Consider the following 20,070-nt stretch of genomic DNA (forward strand, 5'->3'; position numbering starts at 1 on the left):
AGGCGCAAGGTAGAGGAGATGCTGGGCTGTGATTTGCAAATCTTCCTATGGAACAAATACAAATCTTCTGCCATGTGGTGGCTTATTCAATAGGATGCTCCAATCCTACCCGTTTGCCTGGAGGTGACGTGAGGTTAAATCCGGTGAGGATGCTAGAAATGGAAAGAAAACACCATGATACCAGGAGTCCCGACTGGTTAAGGTTTAAGAACCAAATGCCTTTGAAAATGTACATTTATGCTGCAGGCTGAAAACCTTTTCCCGCCTTGCTGAGTTGTATAGATTGTCAATAATTAAAATGAAATTTGGAGAGATTTTGAAATGCTAACCTTAATGATCCATTAGTGGCACCAGGTCATTTTTCATAATACTTCCCGGCTAGAATGACTTGGCTGCAAAGTGTTTTGCATCATTGTGTGCTTTACAGGGTAATCCAGGAATATGATTAAATTAATAAAAAATAGTTGGTTTTAAGTGGGCCTTCTTCCAATCCAAAGAATAAATGTCTGTGCCTATATTATTTATCTTTGTAATTCAAGGATATGTGCACGCAGGATTTCTCTTACAGGTTTGTAAACCAAGAAAGCTGCTGCTGTTGCAAAACCAGCAAAGTCATTGCCGTGTAATTCCGATGCTCAGCCGTGCACGTGCTCACCCCAGTCCACGCTCACGGCAGCACAGAGAGGGGCTGGAAACACTAATCCCGTTTGTTTTCCCCCAACAGGGACCCCGAGGACTGCTGGGACCGAAGGGGCCGCCGGGACCCCCGGGGCCACCGGTGAGTTCCCGGGGCTGGTGCCCTCCTCAGACAGGCAGCTGAGCTTCCCGGGAGGCATAGCCTGTCCCCATTAGTCTTTAAACAGATAATACAGCTGCATAATGTTACACATCTGTGCAATGAAAACAAGTGGTGTTCAAAAAAAGTTAGGTCTCGAAAGTCCATATTCTCTCCCATTTTCAGTGGCGTCACGTCCATTTACGGCAGCTCAAGATTTGGCCCACCTGAGTAAATATTAATGCCTCACTCAGGCTGAAAGGGAAGAATGAGAGTTATTAGCACAGTGGCTTTGCTATTAACTTTTGCCTGAGGGCTGGTGAGACTTTAAAGCAGTTTGTTCATATTTCGGGCGAAAGCCAAGGAAAGAACATGCCGTTTTTTATTCGGGAGACAGTCACCTTACCTGTCGGGCGCTGCTGGAAGTGCTGAGGCAAAGGCTCTCTCCGTAAATCACTGCAGCTCGCTGAAGTCCCAGAACTTAAAACCCAAAACTCGGGCTGCTGCTAGAGCTAAAGGGGTCAGCGTTTAATGGTGAGCGTTGTGAAGCCCTTAACCACTCCTGGGACACAAAGACATCTTCCCTCTGAGCTCCTACTCCTGCTGAAATTTAAAGACATCTTCCCTCTGAGCTCCTAGTCCTGCTGAAATTTAATGAGGTTTCAGGATCTGCTCCAAAACTGTCTCATCTCCCACGAGCATGCCGTTACACCCAGGTACCTTACCCTGCCCCAGAGCAAAACGGTGACAGGGGAACCGCCAGCGGCACATCTCCAGTTAACCATGTGCCATGTTAACCCCCTTAATGAAGATGCTCAGGCTACGTTTGACCTCGGTTGCCTTTTGTGGTCAGATCCTTATTTTGGCACGAGGCAGTGCGGCCCCGTTGGCTTCACCCGCTGCCTCGTTGAATGATGTATTCACGTCCCAAGTGAGGTCTTTTGTCCAATTTTTCCTTTTCATTTGCTACTCCGTGCCTGCCCACTGTAGGAGGCGATGGGCCGCGGTACTTAGCCGGGATTTACTCGACCTGGTGCTGATTCTGCCTCGCAGGCAGGTTAACCCAGTGGGGAAAACACTGAAATGACTTTTTAAAGTGTAAACTGAATCTGTGGAATTGGCTGCTCTACCAGACACCTTTAGAAAATTGTTCCCATTCCACAAGGTCCAAAGGGCCTCCTGATATTTTGTTATTTTTATGGGGATTTCTCTGCTTTTGTGGTGCAAAGTAACAAGGTATTTTCTCAGTGCTGTTTTTTAACTCCTTTCTCAGGGTGTGGCTGGTATGGATGGACAAACAGGTCCCAAGGGGAATGTGGTAAGTTTTCACTGCAAATTTCACAGACAGTTCAGATATTATATAGACTCATAGAATCATAGGATGGTTTGGGTTGGAAGGGACCTTAAAGATCATCTAGTTCCAACCCCCCACTAAAATGTACTCTATTAAATTAGATTTGCTAATAGCTTTTTAGCCTGGTCTAGATTCCTATCAGAGCCTGTGAAAACCACAGAAGGTATCTTCCTACAGCACATGGATGTTAATTTATTGTAATTTCTGATGGAATTACACATTATTTCCCCATGAAAGATCAAACACTTTCATTGAGATGTGTGTTGTCCTAATGAATATCAAAATATAGTAATTTAACTGAGAGGAAAAAAAATATCTTTACGTGCCTCATGCTTTGTACCAAGCGGATGAAGTGGGCTCCCTGCAGAAGAGCCCGTGCAAAGCCAGGTAGCGTTAAAGCCCTGCTCAGCAAATTGGGGCTGCATGGCCCTGCAGAGAAGTGAGTGTGCCCTGAAATAACTTCACCCCTCCCCATCCCACCGGGGGGAGAAGCACTTTCCCTTTCCCAGGAGCTCTCGATTCCCGGCGGTGGGTTAGAGAGGGTGTGGAGACGCGGTGCGAGGGCGCAGGGCTGTGCAGGGGACGGGAGCCACGGTGCCCGAGGCAGCACCAGCTCCGCTCTCGCCTTTCCTGCCGTCAGCTCTGCCCTTTTCTCCTCGCAGGGTCCTCAAGGCGAGCCGGGTCCCCCAGGACAGCAGGGTAACCCAGGTGCTCAGGTAAGAGGAAAACTCCTTTTCTCTGGGTAGGACAAAGGAAGGATAATTTTGCACAGGCTTCGCTGCCCTGCCAGCGATGGGACCAGCAATGAAGGGATTCGCTGGGAGTTGGCTTGACGATGTATTGCTGACCCAAAATCTTCCTGAAAGTGCTCCCAGTTTCAGATCCCCGCCCTGGTTCTCACCTGGGTTTTGCTGCCGCATTGCATAGCCAAACCCAAGTCTACGGAGTCTCTTCGGCCGAGCCGCCTCTTGTGGCTCATGCCTGATTTTTAGCATCCCACAGTCCGGTTGCTCTGGAGCCAGATGGGTAATACAGATGTCCAAGCCTTGCTGTCAGCCTTCCCCACGGCTCTCAGCAAGTCTCGCTCCTCAGAGCATCTCTGTTTCCATCCTGGGGATGAGCCTGGCTGCACACGGCGGAGCAGTGCAGCTCTCCGGCGGAGGCATGCCGTGCAAAAATGGAATTTTATCGTCTATTGCAAGACATGTTGAGAATGAATGGAGCCGGGGAAATCCCCAGCCGTCGCAGGCACTAGAATGATGCTCAGCTGAGGCACTGCCAAAACGTACTTGGAACAAATAACTTGTTCCTTAGTGACTCTAGATTTTTTTTCTTTTTACAGGGTCTTCCAGGTCCACAAGGCGCCATCGGTCCCCCAGGAGAGAAAGTACGTTTAAATACTGCAGCTCTGACTTAAGACAACTGTTACCATTAATATGCATTTACTACTTCAGCTGCTCCTTTGCCCCATATGCAACATCTGCTTGCAGCCGTGTCTATGAAAGTCTAATGCGTCTCATTCCAGACAGTAAAGAGACAAGAAAACACGGTTTACCTCTAATTCATAATATTTGCATTCATTTCCCATCTTAAGAGAAACATTTTGAAGAAAGCCTATGGTAAAACGTTCGGAGGGGACTGAACATTGTCTTTTTCTCTGGGCTAAATGCCTGGAAGTCTGAGCGGGATGGTAATGGGAAGAGCCCGTGGATTCGGCTGGCTCAGCCGGGATCCCCTCCCTCTGCCCCCTCCCGGCCTGCGCCAGCTCTCCCTGAGTCTCCGCGGCTGTGGACGTGGCGTAGGTGCCGACCTCGGTTCCCCCCGGCAGCCCCGGGGCCATCAGGGTTTAAGCAAGGGGGACAGTTTTGCCTACAGAGGAGCAATTCTCCGGGCGTTTGCTCAGCTCCCGTCGAGCAGGGATGCGGCGTGCGCCCCGGGAGAATCCCCTGCTTGTGTTGGCAGCGTGGGGTGGACTCAAATTATCGATAATTCTCCCGCAAAAGGAGCACATCAGCAGTTCTGCCAGATAACGGCCTCTCTGGTCTCACTGCTGAGTCACACGCTCGCAGCAGCGGTGGCACTCCTCGGTGGTGTGGGAAATCAGGGGCGTGCTTAATTAAAAAGGTAATCGTTGAACGATGTTAAAGCAGCAGGCACGGCCAAGTGGGGCAGCTCCACTAGTCCTTTGCTGGTTAATCACCTTGCCATTTGTCACCAGAGAGTGGGCACTTCTTGGTCCAGTGAGCCCCATAGTTTGATAGCCTCCAACCTGCGCAGCATCGTACCCGCTCAGCAGGACGGCGGCTCGATGCCTCATGCTCCGGCGTCCCCTGCGGAGCTCTCGTTGCTGTATCATGCCTGTCTGCACTGATGCTGCAGCACCCCGGGATGCTAGAACAACTCTGCCCACAGACATAAGCAGAGTCCTACAAGGCCCAGCAGCTTTTCTGACAGACTCACCTCTCTGCAGCCTTTTGGAGCTGGGAAAAGCAAGATATGTGTCTGAAAAGCGCCATCCTCTGCTGTTTTGGAGACTCTGACCATTGCAGCTGTTGATTTTCCGTTTGTTTTTAGGGGCCGCTGGGCAAACCTGGTCTTCCTGGCATGCCTGGAGCAGATGGTCCTCCGGTAAGTCGTCCTCTCCTGGGTCTCTGCTTGGCACCAGGGCTGCGGGGCCTCATCCTGCACCCATCCGCCTTGGGGTGCACCGTGGGCTTGGGAAGCGTGTGAGCCACCAGCCTGCCCACGTTTCAGCTGGCTTGAAGGGTTTGAGTTTGAGAAGCCCCGACCCTGCTCCAAGCTTTGCTCGGCCTCACCGCGCAGCACCAGGCACTTCTCACCCTCCCTTCGGGCTCCTCTTTGCCCTTCTCCTGGTCCTTCTCTCTGTTTTACATAGGCTGGTGGATCACCGAGGTAGGGACAGTCTCCTGTGTGTGTGTTTATGCGTATGGCAGCACCATACGGGGTGGTCCTCATCTCGCTCAGGGCCGCTGGGCACTGCTGCGGAACGGTGATAAGAACAGGTTGAAATTGCATGTCAATATTGTATTCCTGCAGCTTCTTCCTAATCCTACTTGAAACCTTGTTTGCTCCTTGCTCTGGAAATTGGTCTTAAAAATCCCTGTCCTTTAAACCCGATCTCATTTTTACACACCTCAGAGGCACCTGGTTTCAAGAATGACAAATGTAAAATAGTTACGTTCCACTAATGCAAATGCAGAGCATGGCAAAGAAAATGACATTTCCCACCCTGGGATTACCATTCCTACGGAGGGCATTTTGAACATGCGTACCATTGTTAGCTGAGTCAACAGAGCAGCTAAAGCAAAGCCCAGAACATCTCTAAGGCTGTAGCTTTCCATGTGAAATTCCGACAGCAGCCTCCAGGGAAGTTCAGCTGGAGAAGAGGCCGGGTCTATTTTTATGCAGAGCGAAGGCTGTATGAAAGCTGTGAGCTGAGCACGTGTGGGTGTGCGTGGGCACAGGTCCTTTGCCACCCGTAGTTCTGTAGTTTGCAGACAGTTTGTAGGATTTTTTTTATTTTTTTTTTTGCCATCCAGAGGGACCTGGACAGGCTGGAGAGGTGGGCCCATGCCAATCTCATGAAGTTCAACAAGGTCAAGTGTAAGGTCCTGCATCTGGGTCAGAGCAATCCCAAGCACAAATCCTGGCTGGGTGGAGAATGGCTGGAGAGCAGCCCTGAGGAGAAGGACCTGGGGGTGCCGATTGATGAGAAGCTCAACATGAGCCGGCAATGTGCGATCGCAGCTCAGAAGGCCAACCATGTCCTGGGCTGCATCAGAAGAAGTGTGGCCAGCAGGGCGAGGGGGGGATTGTGCCCCTCTGCTGCGCTCTTTTGAGACCCCATCTGGAGTGCTGCCTCCAGCTCTGGAGCCCCCAAGATAGGAAAGACACGGAGCTGCTGGAGCGGGGCCAGAGGAGGCCCCGGAGATGCTGGGAGGGCTGGAGCCCCTCTGCTGGGAGGACAGGCTGGGAGAGTTGGGGGGGTTCAGCCTGGAGAAGAGAAGGCGAAAAAGGGGAGACCTCAGAGCCCCTTCCAGTGCCTAAAGGGGCTCCAGGAGAGCTGGGGAGGGACTTTTTCCAAGGGCATGTGGTGATAGGATGAGGGGGAATGGCTTCAAATTGGAAGAGGGGAGATTTAGATGAGATATCAGGAAGCAATTTTTCCCTGTGCGGGCGGTGAGCCCCTGGGGCAGGTTGCCCTGAGAAGCTGTGGCTGCCCCATCCCTGGAGGTGTTCAAGGCCAGGTTGGACGGGGCTTGGAGCAACCTGGGCTGATGGGAGGTGTCTCTGCCTAGGGCAGGGGGTTGGAGCTAGGTGATCTTCAAGGTCCTTTCCAACCTAAACCATTCTATGATTCTGTGATTGTAAACAAATGGGTTGCTCTTTCCAAGGACAAAAACCCGCCCATGTTCTCTTTGTGGAAACTGGTCTTGGAAGATACCTGAAAATCCCTGAGGGCCTGCAACATCTCACTCCAAAAGCCAACCAACTTGCTCATCCTTTTTTGATGTTAGTAGCAGTAATGAAGACAGGCGTTTTGCAAATGGCGGTGATCTAGTGTAGAGTGGACAAAGGCTTTTGAAATCTTGCTGCACTTCTATTTTGCCTCCCCTGGGTGCAGATATCGGGAGCTGAAGGCAAGCACAGTTACATGACCCGCTTTGTGCACTGATGCTCTTTGTGCCATTTAAACTCACAAGACAAATTCAGATTGAGTTTTCTCCTACGTTTTGTTGGTGTATAAATGACAGCTGTCATTTTGTTTCTTTATTAAACCAGCGGGTTTTATGAGCTCCAGCTTGTCTGACACTCCTGTTCTGAAGACTGATGATGGAAAATAGTCTTATGATTTTACTTGCTGTATTGCTAGAAAGTAATTTGTGTATTTAGAAGGGAGTTGATGAGTAAAGAAACCATTGAGTGCAGAAGGTCTTACTGGCTTTAGAGCAGCTGTATGTGTTCTCATCATCTTTATAAATTAAAAGGTCCCTTGGGTGTGCAGCGAGCGCCGTCGCGGGGGGCTTATTGCTCTTCTACAGACGTTGCCATATTCCATCCTGGCTCCATTTTGGTTCCGACAGTAGGAAAATCAGCACTAAAAACTACTTTCATGGATTTCCTCCATTTCTCACTAACCCTCCAAGCTACATCTGAGGCCATTCACGCTTTTGTTTTTCACTGACTGCAATCCCAGCAAAAGGCTTCTAAAGGCTGTGAATGAGAATGTGTTGGAAGCTCTTGGATGCTGAGTTATTCAGCATCAAATCCCAAGAGGAATGCTGGCCAGCGTCCAGCCAGCCGACGTCTAACGGGGATGCAGGTTAGCTGAGCATTTGTCATGAGATCTTGTAATGGACTCTAGGAATTAGGAAATTAATGAGGAGCTTTGACCAGTCTGGGCATCTTGTGACCTTCACAAGTTGGCTCACACACGGAGTTAATGTTATCTGTTTTCCTATCTGCAAAATTTATATGCTGCTTGCTGCTGAACTCACTGAGGTGTTCTAATATGTGAAGAATATTGCAAAACGGTTTGTGCTGCTCTGCTGAAAGATGGTGAAAAGTGTAGCATAACCAGGTGGAATACCACCAAAGACCCAAATGCTGCTCTTTTCCTTTTGGGGAAAGCTTACTCTTGCAAGTTGGCTTCAGGGGGGCTACTTGTCTCAGTAAGACCTTCCTGGAGCATAACTGTTCTCTTACAAATAAATCACAGCAGCCTGAGTGAGCTTGTTGGCTTCTGAAGCATTAGATGTGCACTAAACCCGTTTCCCTCTTGTCTTTGTCTCTTTTCTGAATAGGGTCATCCTGGCAAGGAAGGTCCTCCTGGAGAGAAGGGGAGTCAGGTAGGTGTCAACCTCATCACAGCTAAGGGGAAGGTCATGGTAGCTGGATGGAGAAAAGACCTCCATGCGGCTCTGGGGATGGCCGGGCAGCCGGGGGATGTGGGTCAGTGGAGGTGGCAAGAAGCAAACCCTGTTCAAATTTGAAAGCTGAGCCCAGCTTTCATCTGCCTGGGAGTCTCTTCTGGTGCTTGGGCCGGTCCTTCCTCAGCTCCTCCCAGCTTTCCTGGCAAGCAGCACTCCGTAGGCCAGTGGATGCCACAACTGAAATTGTGAAGGGAAACTTCTCTTGATCAGACACAAATAAATATCCCTCAGGCACAGGGAATGCAGAAAAGAACACTTTTTGTATTCCTGGTCTTCCTTTTTCTTCCCCTCCCCTTCAAAGTCCCTCTTTAACAATATATTTGATAATATTGCTGGAGGCGGGAGTCCTTGAATTATACAGTCATCTTCTGTCTGTCCAGGAGATTTACCATCTGCATTCCCGCTGTGTCCCATTCAGTTGAAAAACATTATGTTTGTCAAAAGTCTTTGATTAGAGCGCAGTCCGGTTTGATGGACGTCCGCTCGTGCCGTGCTCGGGTGCTGCGCGGAGCACAGCCCACCGCCGCAACTGTTTGTCCGGCCGGTGGCGCATGAGGCTGAAAATTCAAACCTTGGGATCTGCAGAATATAAGAAGCCAATAAGTGGTTGTGCCAGCGCTCCTCGTGCTGGGAGATATTTGGCAAACCTCAGGGAGGTGATCTTGGAGCGGGGCTGGTGCTGCAGGTCTCCTCCAGCTGACACTGGTGCGAGGACTGGGATGCTGCTGGACCTGTCGGCTCTGTCTGGCTGCCAGGCTGGAAAAAACGGTCCATCTCAGGCTGGGAGAAGTGGGAGGGTATTTGTTTAGTTAGGGAATTGAGCAAAATAAAAGCCAACTGGGTTCAATAAAGACTGTGATTTATTTGTGGGTATAAGACAGTGTGGCAGTGAGGGTGGGAAGGAGTGTTTGCGGGGTGTGCATCGGGCACCGTGTCCAGCACAGCTCGTGGTGTCCCTGGGAATTTGCAGCTTTCGGTGCCAGAAAGGAGCTTTGTGAGCATCTCCTCTCCCACACAGCTGAGGCCAAAGGACATCACCCCGAGGCTTGTGCCTGAAGCAATAACTCCTCTCTGTGATCACCATCCTCACAGGCTCTGCTGCGTTACTGTGAAACCAGGATGGTTTGGGAGGGGGAGACAGCAGGAGAACACGTTCTTCTCTCAGAGAAGTTGTTCTTTTCTTTAATCCAAAATACAAATCGTCAACCTTATGTATAAATCCCCTTTGTGACAAGTTGTTGCTGTCTTGTCTCTTCTCTTCCTCCTTTCCTATCATACAGACCTTTACCGTTGGCTCGGCTCAGGCACCTGCTCGAGGTGATGTCCCTATAGCGCTTGTTGCTATTTTGAGCTATTTTCAGGTGGCCGCTGCTATTTCCACCCGGTCTGAAGGAACCAGGTGGCTGGAATATTTGTTTTCCACTCGTTTTCCACACATTCTCCTTATTGCTGCACCTTCGTATTGATTTTTGATGTGTTTTTCTGTTTGCGTGTTTTTCACCGCAGGGTCCACCAGGTCCTCAGGGCCCCATCGGTTATCCAGGACCCCGCGGAGTCAAGGTAAGGAGGACACAGAAAACGGTGTCCATGGCGTTGCTTGTTCAACTTGAGTTCTCCAGCTTGTGCTGGAGGTGGACACTGCCAATGGGCACCAATGCTCTACCAGGGCACTTAGGGCCACCTCAGTGACAAAGTGTATTTACCACTCGAGCGAGCATTGGTCCAGTGTCTTCTCGTAGGCCGTGAGGACTACAAGTCCCCTGCTCTCCAGTAACCCCTCCAAGCATCGTTCAGCGCTTTGGAGAGATTTCTCCTTTAATTCTTGGTGAGCATGGTTCAGTCCCATTCCAATCGTTTCCATTTTACAACCAAAGTAAATCTCAGCCAGAATGTGAAGACTTTAACAAGGCTTGTTAATAAAACAAAATAGCCTATTACTAAAACAAAGCAAGCTTTTCATGCTCCTGATCCAAAACCTTGTTAGACGAAGCTTGTGCGTCTCAGCAATGTGCTTTTTCACTAGATTGAATTCCAGCTCTTTCCTCGCTCCTGCTGCCTGCAGCGTTTGCATGCTGATAAGAAGGCGGTGGGTATTTTTTTTCCCCGTCCAGCTCTGGCTGTTATGCCCATCGAGATGTATTAGTTGAGGTGCAGATGCATCCTGCATCCCAAAGGTGCAATGAATCTGCAGGGACCTGTGCTAGCAGATCCAAACACAGCTTGGGGACTGACTATAGGTGAATTTAAGCCCTCTTAAACCCCCGTGTATATTTTTTCAATAGCAGAAACCCATTTGCTTGTTCTGCCTTCAAAATTTAAGCTGGATGTATTTAGCCAAAGCAAGCTCTCATCTCATTTCTGGTGAGGTTGTAGATTGAGACGTAGTGGTCCATTAGGGAATGGTTTGCTGTTGTGTTTACCGCTAAAGAGGAATTGTTCCACATTAGAGGGATCTAGAGAAAGTGTGTCACGCACCAAACCCGTGGTGCGTACAGACGAGGTTTTGCTTCCTACAAACAGTGTTCTATTAACTGCATGAGCCTCCAGTTCTGGGAAAAAAAATGTGTCTCATTGGGTTTGCAGCTATAAATAACTTTCAGATCTTGCCTCGCTTACCAGAACCCTGTCCTGATGCACAAATTTTGATGCACTTTTCTTAACATGCTGAAGGGAAGAAAAATTTAAAACACCCCAAGCAAAATATTATTCCTAAAAAAAAAAAAAAAGCTTCTGTTTTTTTTTATTGTGAGAGTTACACTGCACAGCACAGCTGGTGTAGGTACCGGAGGGTGATGTTTTATCCCAAGAGGCAGGATAGATGGGAAGTGTGGATGCCTGGTGGCATAGCAGGGGCCAGATCCTGACCGTAGTCAGCACCTTTGAGATGAACACCATGGACTGATTGCCTTGGTGAAGCTTTGGAAGGCTTCCGCACCATGTCACAAATGTCTGCAGCAGTCGTGTTGGTTTTTTTTTTTTATTCTTCCTTTTGGTCCTAAACATACTTTAAAAAAAGTAGTGCCTGCACAGAGGTGAGAGCCACGGTAAAACAGAGCTAAGCCTAACCTTTGTGGGTGCTAGAGGCACCACTGCGGAGCACCAAGCTGGCAGGGTTTGGGGTTTTTTTAGTTATTTGTAGAAACCAAACTTTTCACAGTGAGTTTTGTCCCTGGAAACATAATTCCTGCAGTTAGGTTGGGAAGATCACCAACCCGACCTGCCAAATCAAGTCAGCAGAGGTTTGCGACTGTCAAGTACTCGCCGGTGACCCCAAAGCCAGACGTCAGCGGCTGATACTCAATTAGCAGTATGTTTAGGAACATCACAATTTGCAGAGATGCCATTGTCAACATCGGAGGAAGCAAAAATCACCGTGATTAATGATTCTTCACTCTTAAGCTTACTTACACCCTTGTAACATCTTGTTTTATCTCCTGCAAGGGAGCAGATGGTGTTCGTGGATTGAAAGGCACCAAAGGGGAAAAGGTGAGTCAACACTGCACGTTTGGGTTGATATTCTACAGCCTCTGAGCGCTTTTGCAGATGGGTCCTGCAGGATGCTCCCGGTGGCATTTAGTCCTGCACAGGGTTTTCTCTGAGCACCTGAAGGACTGGTAACGTCTTTGTTTTTGGAGCAAGTACGGGCTGGGTACCTGCTGTGATGTTCTGCCACGTCTTGGCTCGGACCTGGGAGTAACGGAGCATCCGTGGCATCCTCAGGTTTTGAGCTGTTTGCAGGGGCAGCCGTTGCTGATCACTCAGGGTACGGCATCGGGATGATTTCCTCCTGACAAAATTTGCAGCTTGAGTGATGCAGTGGAGCTGAAGGGTTTGTGGTGTGTTACAGCTGGATAACAGCGTACGGGGTATGCTGCCCAGCCCGGTCATCAGAGCAGCTCGTGAAATCCAAGTCAATAAGAAAGTCAACACAGTCCATCTCTGCATGTCTCAAAGAAGCAATTGGTTTCTCCCAGAGGAAAAGCAGGAGGTGGAGAAAGATCTTGCCCAGTCCCATAAACAGATCCGTGTTCCTTCGTTCCTGCCTCCAGCAATTCGGCAGCAAAGCCGGCGGTTTCAGCTAGGGAATCCTGGCAGGGACCTTCCAAACTTTAAAAGTCTTTCTGGGAACTGTGTCTTCATTGCCTATGAGAGATTTGCTGTAGGATGAAATACATTATTGATTTGAGCTCTGCAATTAAACCTTCTTGGCTGAAAGAAATATTGCCACTGTCCTAGAGGTTGCCTCGAAGCATAGTGTAAAACATCCTCCATGAAAATAAAACCAGTTGTACTTCAGAAATAATTGGTTCCTAGTACTGGCGAGGTGTTATTCACATCGGGCCAGATTTGTGATCTTGACTTGCAGCCAGGACAGGATGTAGGGAATACTTTCTGTGATCCCCTGGGGACCTCAGCAGTCGCAGCCTGGCTGGGTTTCCCTGCCCGTTTGTGCACACCAAAGACTTAGAGAAGCCAATGTGACAGGCGGTACAGGGACCTAATCTTGTCCTTCCTGGGAAGGGGCCATACAGTGAGGCCAGAGAAGCCTTTTTTCTTTTTATCCATCTATACACCTTGTTTGTTTTTACCCCTTTCTGTTATTTAGGGTGAAGACGGCTTCCCTGGCTTCAAAGGTGATATGGGCATCAAAGGAGACCGGGTAAGAGTCTATGACCGATATGACCTTGTAGTGCTTTGCCTTTCAAGCCCATGTGTTACCGTGAAAACGTGGCTCAGGGAGGGCAGCAAGGTGGGCTCCAGTCGGAGTCCTTCTGGCACGTCCGATCTTGAGGCAGGAACTCAGGAATTTCATGCTCACATCAAGCACAGCAGTTTTAAATCCCTAAATTTGCTAATCCCACCGTGAAGGTAAAATAAAACTGAGTGATCTTAGAGGGCCCTGTCTTGCTGCTTTGACTGCTCGGAATACTGCGTGATCCAGCTGTATCATACTCACTGTGCGGGCGGTGAGCCCCTGGGGCAGGTTGCCCCGAGAAGCTGTGGCTGCCCCATCCCTGGAGGTGTTCAAGGCCAGGTTGGACGGGGCTTGGAGCAACCTGGGCTGGTGGGAGGTGGCCCTGCCCAGGGCAGGGGGGTGGAACCGGATGGTCTTTAAGGTCCCTTCCAACCTTAACTATTCTATGATTCTATATATTTATTTCCAGTAACTATTTTCCCTTGCGTTATTACATCTAGGATCTGGTAGGCATCTTTATTTGCTGAGCCTAATGTGCCTCAATACCATCAACGTGAAGTGTAAAGTCACCAGGAACACACTTTAATAGAAACCGAAGCAGCACGATGAAAGCTGCCAGTGGCAGGGGTTTATATGAGACCCGTATCTTTAGCCGCAAGGCACGTTGCCTGGTCGCAAAAGCTTTTCAGAGTCAGTAGAACACACAAACCACCAGAAACCCCAAATTGCACTCGGATACGGGCAGTGGCTGCAGCCCGTGGCTTTGCAGCCGGTCTGTCCATCCTTCACACCCAGCCCTTGGGGACAGGGGGCTGTCCTCGTCCCCTCTCTGAGTGATGCACCGCCTGGGGTTTGGTGTCCCCCGGAGCTCTGAAGCCCTCCCGGGGATCAAGAGATCTCTGCCATCATTCATCCCCATGTTTAACGGAAAAACGAATGCCTTGAGTGAAGGCTTGTAAAAGTAGAAATCAAATCCTCCATCTCTCCTGGTGTTTAACTGTGTAATTGAACAGTTAAAATAATTGGAAACTTTCCCAGCCTCCACTTCTCGGCAAGGAAGAAGGACCGAAGGTGGCATCTCAGGGAGGGGACTCCTGTCCTCGCCAAATGCAGACAGACACAAGCTCCTTCAAACAAAGCTGGCGGCTCCAGTTCCCACCGTCGAGCTCTTTGTGTTTTATGATGACCGATGAAAGGACAAGGGGTATTCAAGAGCCTTGCAGATAAATTTGCGTCCACCCAGCTTCGGGTGAGCAAGAAGAAGGCTGCCTGTGTTCGCAGCATGGAAGCATCTCCTGTTACCCTGCGTGACAAAATGACAACTGTTGTTTTGTGTGCAGTGTCACAACAATTCACGTTAATAGCTTCGTCCTCTCCATTCTCAGATTTCCTAATGATTTTCAGCACAAAAGCTCCAGCCCGGTCTTTCTTCTCCAGTTGCTGGGTTCAACCCTCAATTAAACACTTCCCAGGGCTTGTTTGCACATCCAACTGCGAATTGGGAACCGGGAGGTGGGGAAAAGGGTGCGTTGCAATCGGAGCTAATGGAGGCTGTTTCGGTGGAGAGGCACTGCATGTAGATGGGATAATTGGGTCACAGGAAAAGACGGCTTTTATGGGAGATAATGGCCAGGCTGTGCGAATGAAAGCTTAGTGCTTTAACGATGCTCTGCAATTTACTCAATGACAGTCTCGTCTGAACCTCTTGGTGAAGACCAGCTCTCTCCAAGGGTTGTATCAGCAGCTCCATGGAGTGTCTGGTTGCAGCTGTTGAGGGTATTGCTGTCAGCAAACATGGGGTCTGAGACCTGCCTGCCTCGTCAAACCTTGTCTTGTGATTAACAGGGGGAGATTGGACCTCCTGGCCCCCGAGGTGAGGATGGCCCTGAAGGTCCCAAAGGTCGCTCGGGCCCCAATGGAGATCCCGGTCCTCTCGGTCCTGCTGGAGAGAAGGTGAGTCTCAAGAATGGAATGGCTCAGGGATGTTAAACAGAAAAAACGGCTTTTCCTTGGGTGTCTCAGGTGGGTGCCCAGCACGGGGGGGGCAGTTTTAGAGCAGAGGGATGAGGAGGAACTGCAGGAGCTTTGTGTGAAGGCTGGCCTGACTTGTTCAACACAAAGACCAGAGGAGACCCAGGGGAGGTGGTTTTACTACAGCAGCATGACTTAAGCACATTGAGACGTTGGTCTCTTTGGGGTTATCTGCTTGGATACAAAGTCTTGAAAAAAGACCAGAGGAAAAAAAAAATGGAGAAATTGAAAGTAGCGTGGACTCCAGTCGAATTTCTGGGTGCATCCAGTTGAAAAAAAAAAAAAAACAATAGCAAAAAAATACCCATTCCCCATTAGGTCCCTGACACATTTACAGTGGTCACAAACCCACTGGGCTTCCCCCGGGGAGGCAGAGGCTGATCGCAGTGCCCTGACACCTTTATTCCACCCGCGTCGTGTCTGCTTTGCTCTTGACGGCTCTGCACTTGGCGTCTCCCCTTTCTGCTGGTGCAAATCTGAAGCTGCTCGCAAGGTCTCTCTTGCCTACGCTAACATATTTTTCTTTGTGTTTCAGGGAAAACTCGGTGTGCCAGGACTGCCCGGCTACCCGGGCAGGCAGGGCCCAAAGGTAACGCGATGGGGTTCAGTCCTCGAGAGGTACGGGGTGTGCTGGGGACCCCGGTGGGCACCAGCTGAGCTCTGGTGGCGGTGCCGTGCAGAGGGCTCGGTCCCCGCTAACGGGACGAGGTGGAAGGGCAGCATTTCCCTCCTTCCCACCCCTGCAGGACAAATTTCTGGATGGGGTAAAGTAGCTCTCGGCTCTTAGGTGGGGGGAAATCAGTGCTGCATCGCTTCAGCCTCCTGCAGAGCGGTGGGAAGAGGTGCGGTGGGACAGGGGCTGCGGCGCACGAGGGCATGTGGGACTGTGCTGGTGACGGACATAAAGGCTCAGTGTGAGCTTTCACACTGGTAATAAGCATAATAGTCCTTCTCCGTGTGTTACGGTTTATATCTTCAAAGATCTGCGCTTGTGTTAACTAATTAATTAAGAGGAACAGCTAAAGAATCAGGGTCTCCCTGAAATTAAAACAAAACTTTGCAAGGTTTGCAAACATCCTTTGTGTCTTATCTACACGCCCACCTTCGTTTGGGCCATTTTCAAATGTTCTTTTTAAATTAAAACTGTGAATTCCTCTACATAGACTAAGGCTGCAGCCCGGTTTTTACATGCCCTGGAGGCTTTGGGAACTTACGTTTTTGTTAACTTTTTTTTTTTTTTTTAAGAATGATATTTTATTATTCATGTTCGTTGCTTGAAAAAAAAAAAACCAAGCAGGCTTGTTTAACACTGGAGACATAATTATCTGCAAGAGATTGTTTCCTGGTTGTGGCGTTGATGGTTTATTTTTTAATTTGCATTTTATAACTGGGGTAGGGTGGGGTGGTTTGGTGGGTTTTTTTTGCATTTCTTCAACTAATTCATATTTTAAAAGCAGCAGCAGCTATTCTCCAGGCACTCACATCAGAAAGGAATGAGCCAGGAGTTAAATTTTCATGTGCAACACATAGTGACTTAGGAGCGAAAGCCCCAAAGCCTGTTCGTTCCCCAGGCGCCCAGTACGACCACGGGCTTGGGTCTTTCCAGTGACTCCAACGAGGCATGGGCCTCTTTTAGTTTTTGTTATTTTTGGATGAAATGTAGTTTCTGAGGTCATTTTGGGTCTGTCTTCCGTTTTGTTTTTATTAAAGGGAGGTTAAAAAAAACCCAAAACGCCGTCAGCGGGCGCTCGCTGGGGGTTATTCCAGGCCAGCGGGCGCCGGCGGGGACGGACAGAGCTGCCCCTTTCGGTGTCTCAAACCGCTCTCTCTCTCTTTGCTCTCTCCCCCAAGGGCTCAATCGGCTTCCCAGGATTTCCAGGAGCCAACGGAGAGAAGGGCACACGGGTAAGAGCCGCTTTGTCAAGCCGTTTTGCTGATTTATTGGGGGTTTTTTTTCCCCTCCTCTCCAAAGAAAGCTTGCGGGGCAGGACGTGGTGAACGCTCCGTCAGCCGTCGGGCTGGTGCTCCGGTTGCTTTTGCGGGAAGGGATTGCTCCAAGAAGGGTCATCCCACCCGCCCGCAGCCCGGGACCAGGTCCCCAGCGCAGGGACCGTCGGACTGGCAAGCGGCTGCCGCCTCGGGCTGTTGGGAGAGGAGGATGCCAGTTCGAGCGCACTCAGCTCTGCAGACAGCAGCTTTCCAATTAAACACTGGAAATTTTTCCCTCCAGATATTTTAAGAGATTTCTCTGAACCTGAATCCTTCCCGCGCTGTCAGACTTTGCTCAGGGCGCGAAGAGCTTTTTAATTAACAGTAATTATTAGAGATGGGTGAATCTGTTCAGAAGCAGAGAGAACCATCTTTAGCCTAACTTGAGATTCAGAATGCGTAGAGGAAAACACTCTTACAAGTTCCTCCTTTTAATAAGCGGAGCTATTCTAAATGCATAAACACCTTTAAAATGTGGGGGCTCCATCCTCCAGACTTGTCTCTGCCTCTCACCCCACCTCCACAGACTCTGCTCCCGAGTAGGGATTGTCTAAATACACTGGTGATTTCTTTTATTTCATGGAAGACAAGCTTGAATTAGGGGATTCAGAGTACAAACATAAAGTCATTTTCTGCACCAGCTCTGGTCACAGGGAAAAAAAGGAGGGAGTGAGGAGAGCGAGTGGAATTAGTTTCCTTTTTACTCTCATTTAAATACAAATGACTTCTAACAGACGTGTTTGATAGGAGCCCAGAAAATATAAATCACTTTGCACTGCATTAATATCAGGCCACTGAAATTTGGTTTATATCCCCCTCCCTTTTTTTTTTTTTTCCCCCACTGAGTAATTTTCATTTCATTCTGAACTACAAATGTGCCATCCTCTCCCCTCCCTCCGCTCCGGCCGGGCGGGAGGAGAGAGACCATGAATAAGGCAGCTGCCATGACAGCCTTGAATTCACTGTAGCCCTGTAATTACCACCCCCCTTATCGAATATACAGCAATAAAATCCTCGGGCTGGATTTTTGGGTGGTGTAGAACAGGGCACGGGCACGGCAGCGGGGCGGAGACGTGGTGCTTTGCGTCCCTGAGCATCCCCATCCCTCTTGCTCCGTCTGCTAATTTTATTCTGGTGGGATGGAGAGCCAAACCGCTGGGATGGGAAACCTTACAGGGAGCGGAGCAGGTACCAGGAGCTGGTCGTTTATGAGATGGGAAAAACCCCCAGGGGTTGAACTGGTTGAGTTTTGGCAATGCCCAACTTAAAAGGGATTGAGGACGGAGCAGGCGTGCTGGGAAGGTGCCCAGCTTCAGGATGGAGCAATAATAAGAGAAGAAAAGGCAAAAAATCGGCAGTTTGCTCACTTTTATTCTAAAAGAGCTTCATGCCGTTAGGAGGAGGCAGTGAGGATGCTTAGTTGCATCCCCTGGCATGCCACGCGTTTCTTCGGTTTAGGAATTGCCAAGGGGTTTTTGCATTTCGAGCCCAGGTTGGAGGGAGATGGGGCAGCTCGTGTCGTGCTGGCTCGGGAGCTGCGACAGGGCTTGGCCAGGTCGGGCTCCGGAGAGCGCTGCGGTGGAGCCGGCAGCCCCGAAACCTCTGGGGTAAAGGAAGGGGACAGAAATCTGGGGAGAAATGAGGGTGGTTTTGTGCGTAGGGGCAGGAGGTGGCACCCCGACCCCTAAGGGGGAGCGCAGTCTGGCACACCTCTGTCAAATAGAAATAGGTTGTTTTATTTTATGGTAATTTCATTTTTTTTTTCCCTCTCCATTGTGTGATTTGACTATTTATGCCATTCCACACCCAGTCCAGCAGTGTGTGCTTGTTCTATTGGTGTGTTCGCGTGTGAGAGAGAGGGGTAGAGAGAGAGATTTTCATGGACGAATCTCACCTGTACTATAAGGAGCCCAGCTTGAAAACGGTTTAAGAGTAGCAAAAATACTGATTTTCAGTAACTGTTTTGGTTATCCTTCTTTTTTTTTTTTTTTTTTGGCTCCCAAGTATCCCATTTGAAATAAGTGAAAAGCAATTATGTACAGAACGATAGACTGAGCTGGGATCACACCACACAAACCAAATGGGAGACCATCAACTTAATTTAAGCCTCGTTGAGTTAGGAGTGATAAATCCTGCTCTGTTTCTCCTAAGACCACTAAATTTGCTGTTTTTATGACCGTGTCCACATATAGTCAAGAAAGAGGGTTTCTTAGATTTGTTCCTCCGATGCACTGTGGAGTAACCCAATTTGCAGCTGAAACAACCAAAAAATCATTTGTTTGTCTTCTCTTTTTACAAGGTATTACCTTTATGCTATTCAACGCAGTTGTTTATGTGTCTGAAATAATATGAATCACACGTTTCTTTTACGATCGTCATCATCTAGGAATTGAAATAAGCTTTCCAGCTCATTATTTCAGCAACACGAGTAGTCGTCCTGAGTCCTTAAATAAGATAAAAAAGGTGAAAAGCAAAGGCAGAAGAGCAGCACCAGCCAGTGCGGGCAGCGCGGGCAGCGTTGAATTTTGGTGCTCCCCGAATCTGAAACCACAGCTTCTGGCTGTTTGGCTGCATGAAAGGGCTGGCAAAGTTAAAAATGGGGAAAAAAAAAAAAAAGAAAAAGGATGTTTAGTGTTTTTGGAGAAGTGTGAGCTGTTAAATATCACAATAGTTTTGGTGAGCGGCTGCTCGTCGCGGTGCCCGTTCTCCCTCAGCTGCCCACAGCCGGAGGCGAGCTCGGATGAGCTTGCTTGGAGGTTTTCAAAACCTGCTCATAAAATCAATAGTTAGACGTGAATAAGTGGTCTTATTTTTAGAGCTAATAGGCCTCTGCCATTAGCACGGGGTAATAGATCTCCCTGCTCACCCGGTCTGACAGAGCCTGGGGCGTGTGTGGAGGTACCGAAATCCAGACCATTTATTTGGGTGCCGAGAAAATAATCTGAATTTAGATGCCTTTCCCTCGGTATGCCTATTTGAAAAATATAGGTCTGTGTACATTTACAGTGCTATATAAATTCTTCGCAACAGTACACAGTGCTGTATGCATGATTAATGATAGCAATAAGCAAGGGAAAATTTTGCTTAAAAATAGCATTGAAGAAGAAGGAGGAGAGTGTGTGGGGCTACCTGCAGGGAGGTGGCACACACTCCTCTCCACCTGCTCTGAATTTAGCCTCCCGTAGCTAAAGGAAAACCAGCTGGAGTACTTGAAAATGATTTTTGTAATTAATTAAAAAAAGGTATGCCAGCAGGGTTTATTAAATGGAGC

At 49.0% G+C, this 20,070-nt stretch overlaps 1 protein-coding gene across 1 annotated transcript in view; it reads left to right on the plus strand.

The window, feature by feature from the left end:
• Positions 1 to 20,070, plus strand: part of COL5A1 (collagen, type V, alpha 1) — a 128,398-nt gene that overhangs the window by 74,487 nt on the left and 33,841 nt on the right. The window contains exons 22-33 of the mRNA XM_009892325.1: positions 725 to 778; positions 2,049 to 2,093; positions 2,792 to 2,845; positions 3,472 to 3,516; positions 4,704 to 4,757; positions 7,955 to 7,999; positions 9,590 to 9,643; positions 11,525 to 11,569; positions 12,690 to 12,743; positions 14,625 to 14,732; positions 15,346 to 15,399; positions 16,662 to 16,715. Coding sequence (XP_009890627.1) covers positions 725 to 778; positions 2,049 to 2,093; positions 2,792 to 2,845; positions 3,472 to 3,516; positions 4,704 to 4,757; positions 7,955 to 7,999; positions 9,590 to 9,643; positions 11,525 to 11,569; positions 12,690 to 12,743; positions 14,625 to 14,732; positions 15,346 to 15,399; positions 16,662 to 16,715 — 666 coding nt within the window. The remainder of the gene's footprint in view (positions 1 to 724; positions 779 to 2,048; positions 2,094 to 2,791; positions 2,846 to 3,471; positions 3,517 to 4,703; positions 4,758 to 7,954; positions 8,000 to 9,589; positions 9,644 to 11,524; positions 11,570 to 12,689; positions 12,744 to 14,624; positions 14,733 to 15,345; positions 15,400 to 16,661; positions 16,716 to 20,070) is intronic.

This window comes from Charadrius vociferus, unplaced genomic scaffold (assembly GCF_000708025.1).
Source record: "Charadrius vociferus isolate BGI_N301 unplaced genomic scaffold, ASM70802v2 scaffold549, whole genome shotgun sequence".
In the NCBI taxonomy this organism is placed as follows: domain Eukaryota; kingdom Metazoa; phylum Chordata; class Aves; order Charadriiformes; family Charadriidae; genus Charadrius; species Charadrius vociferus.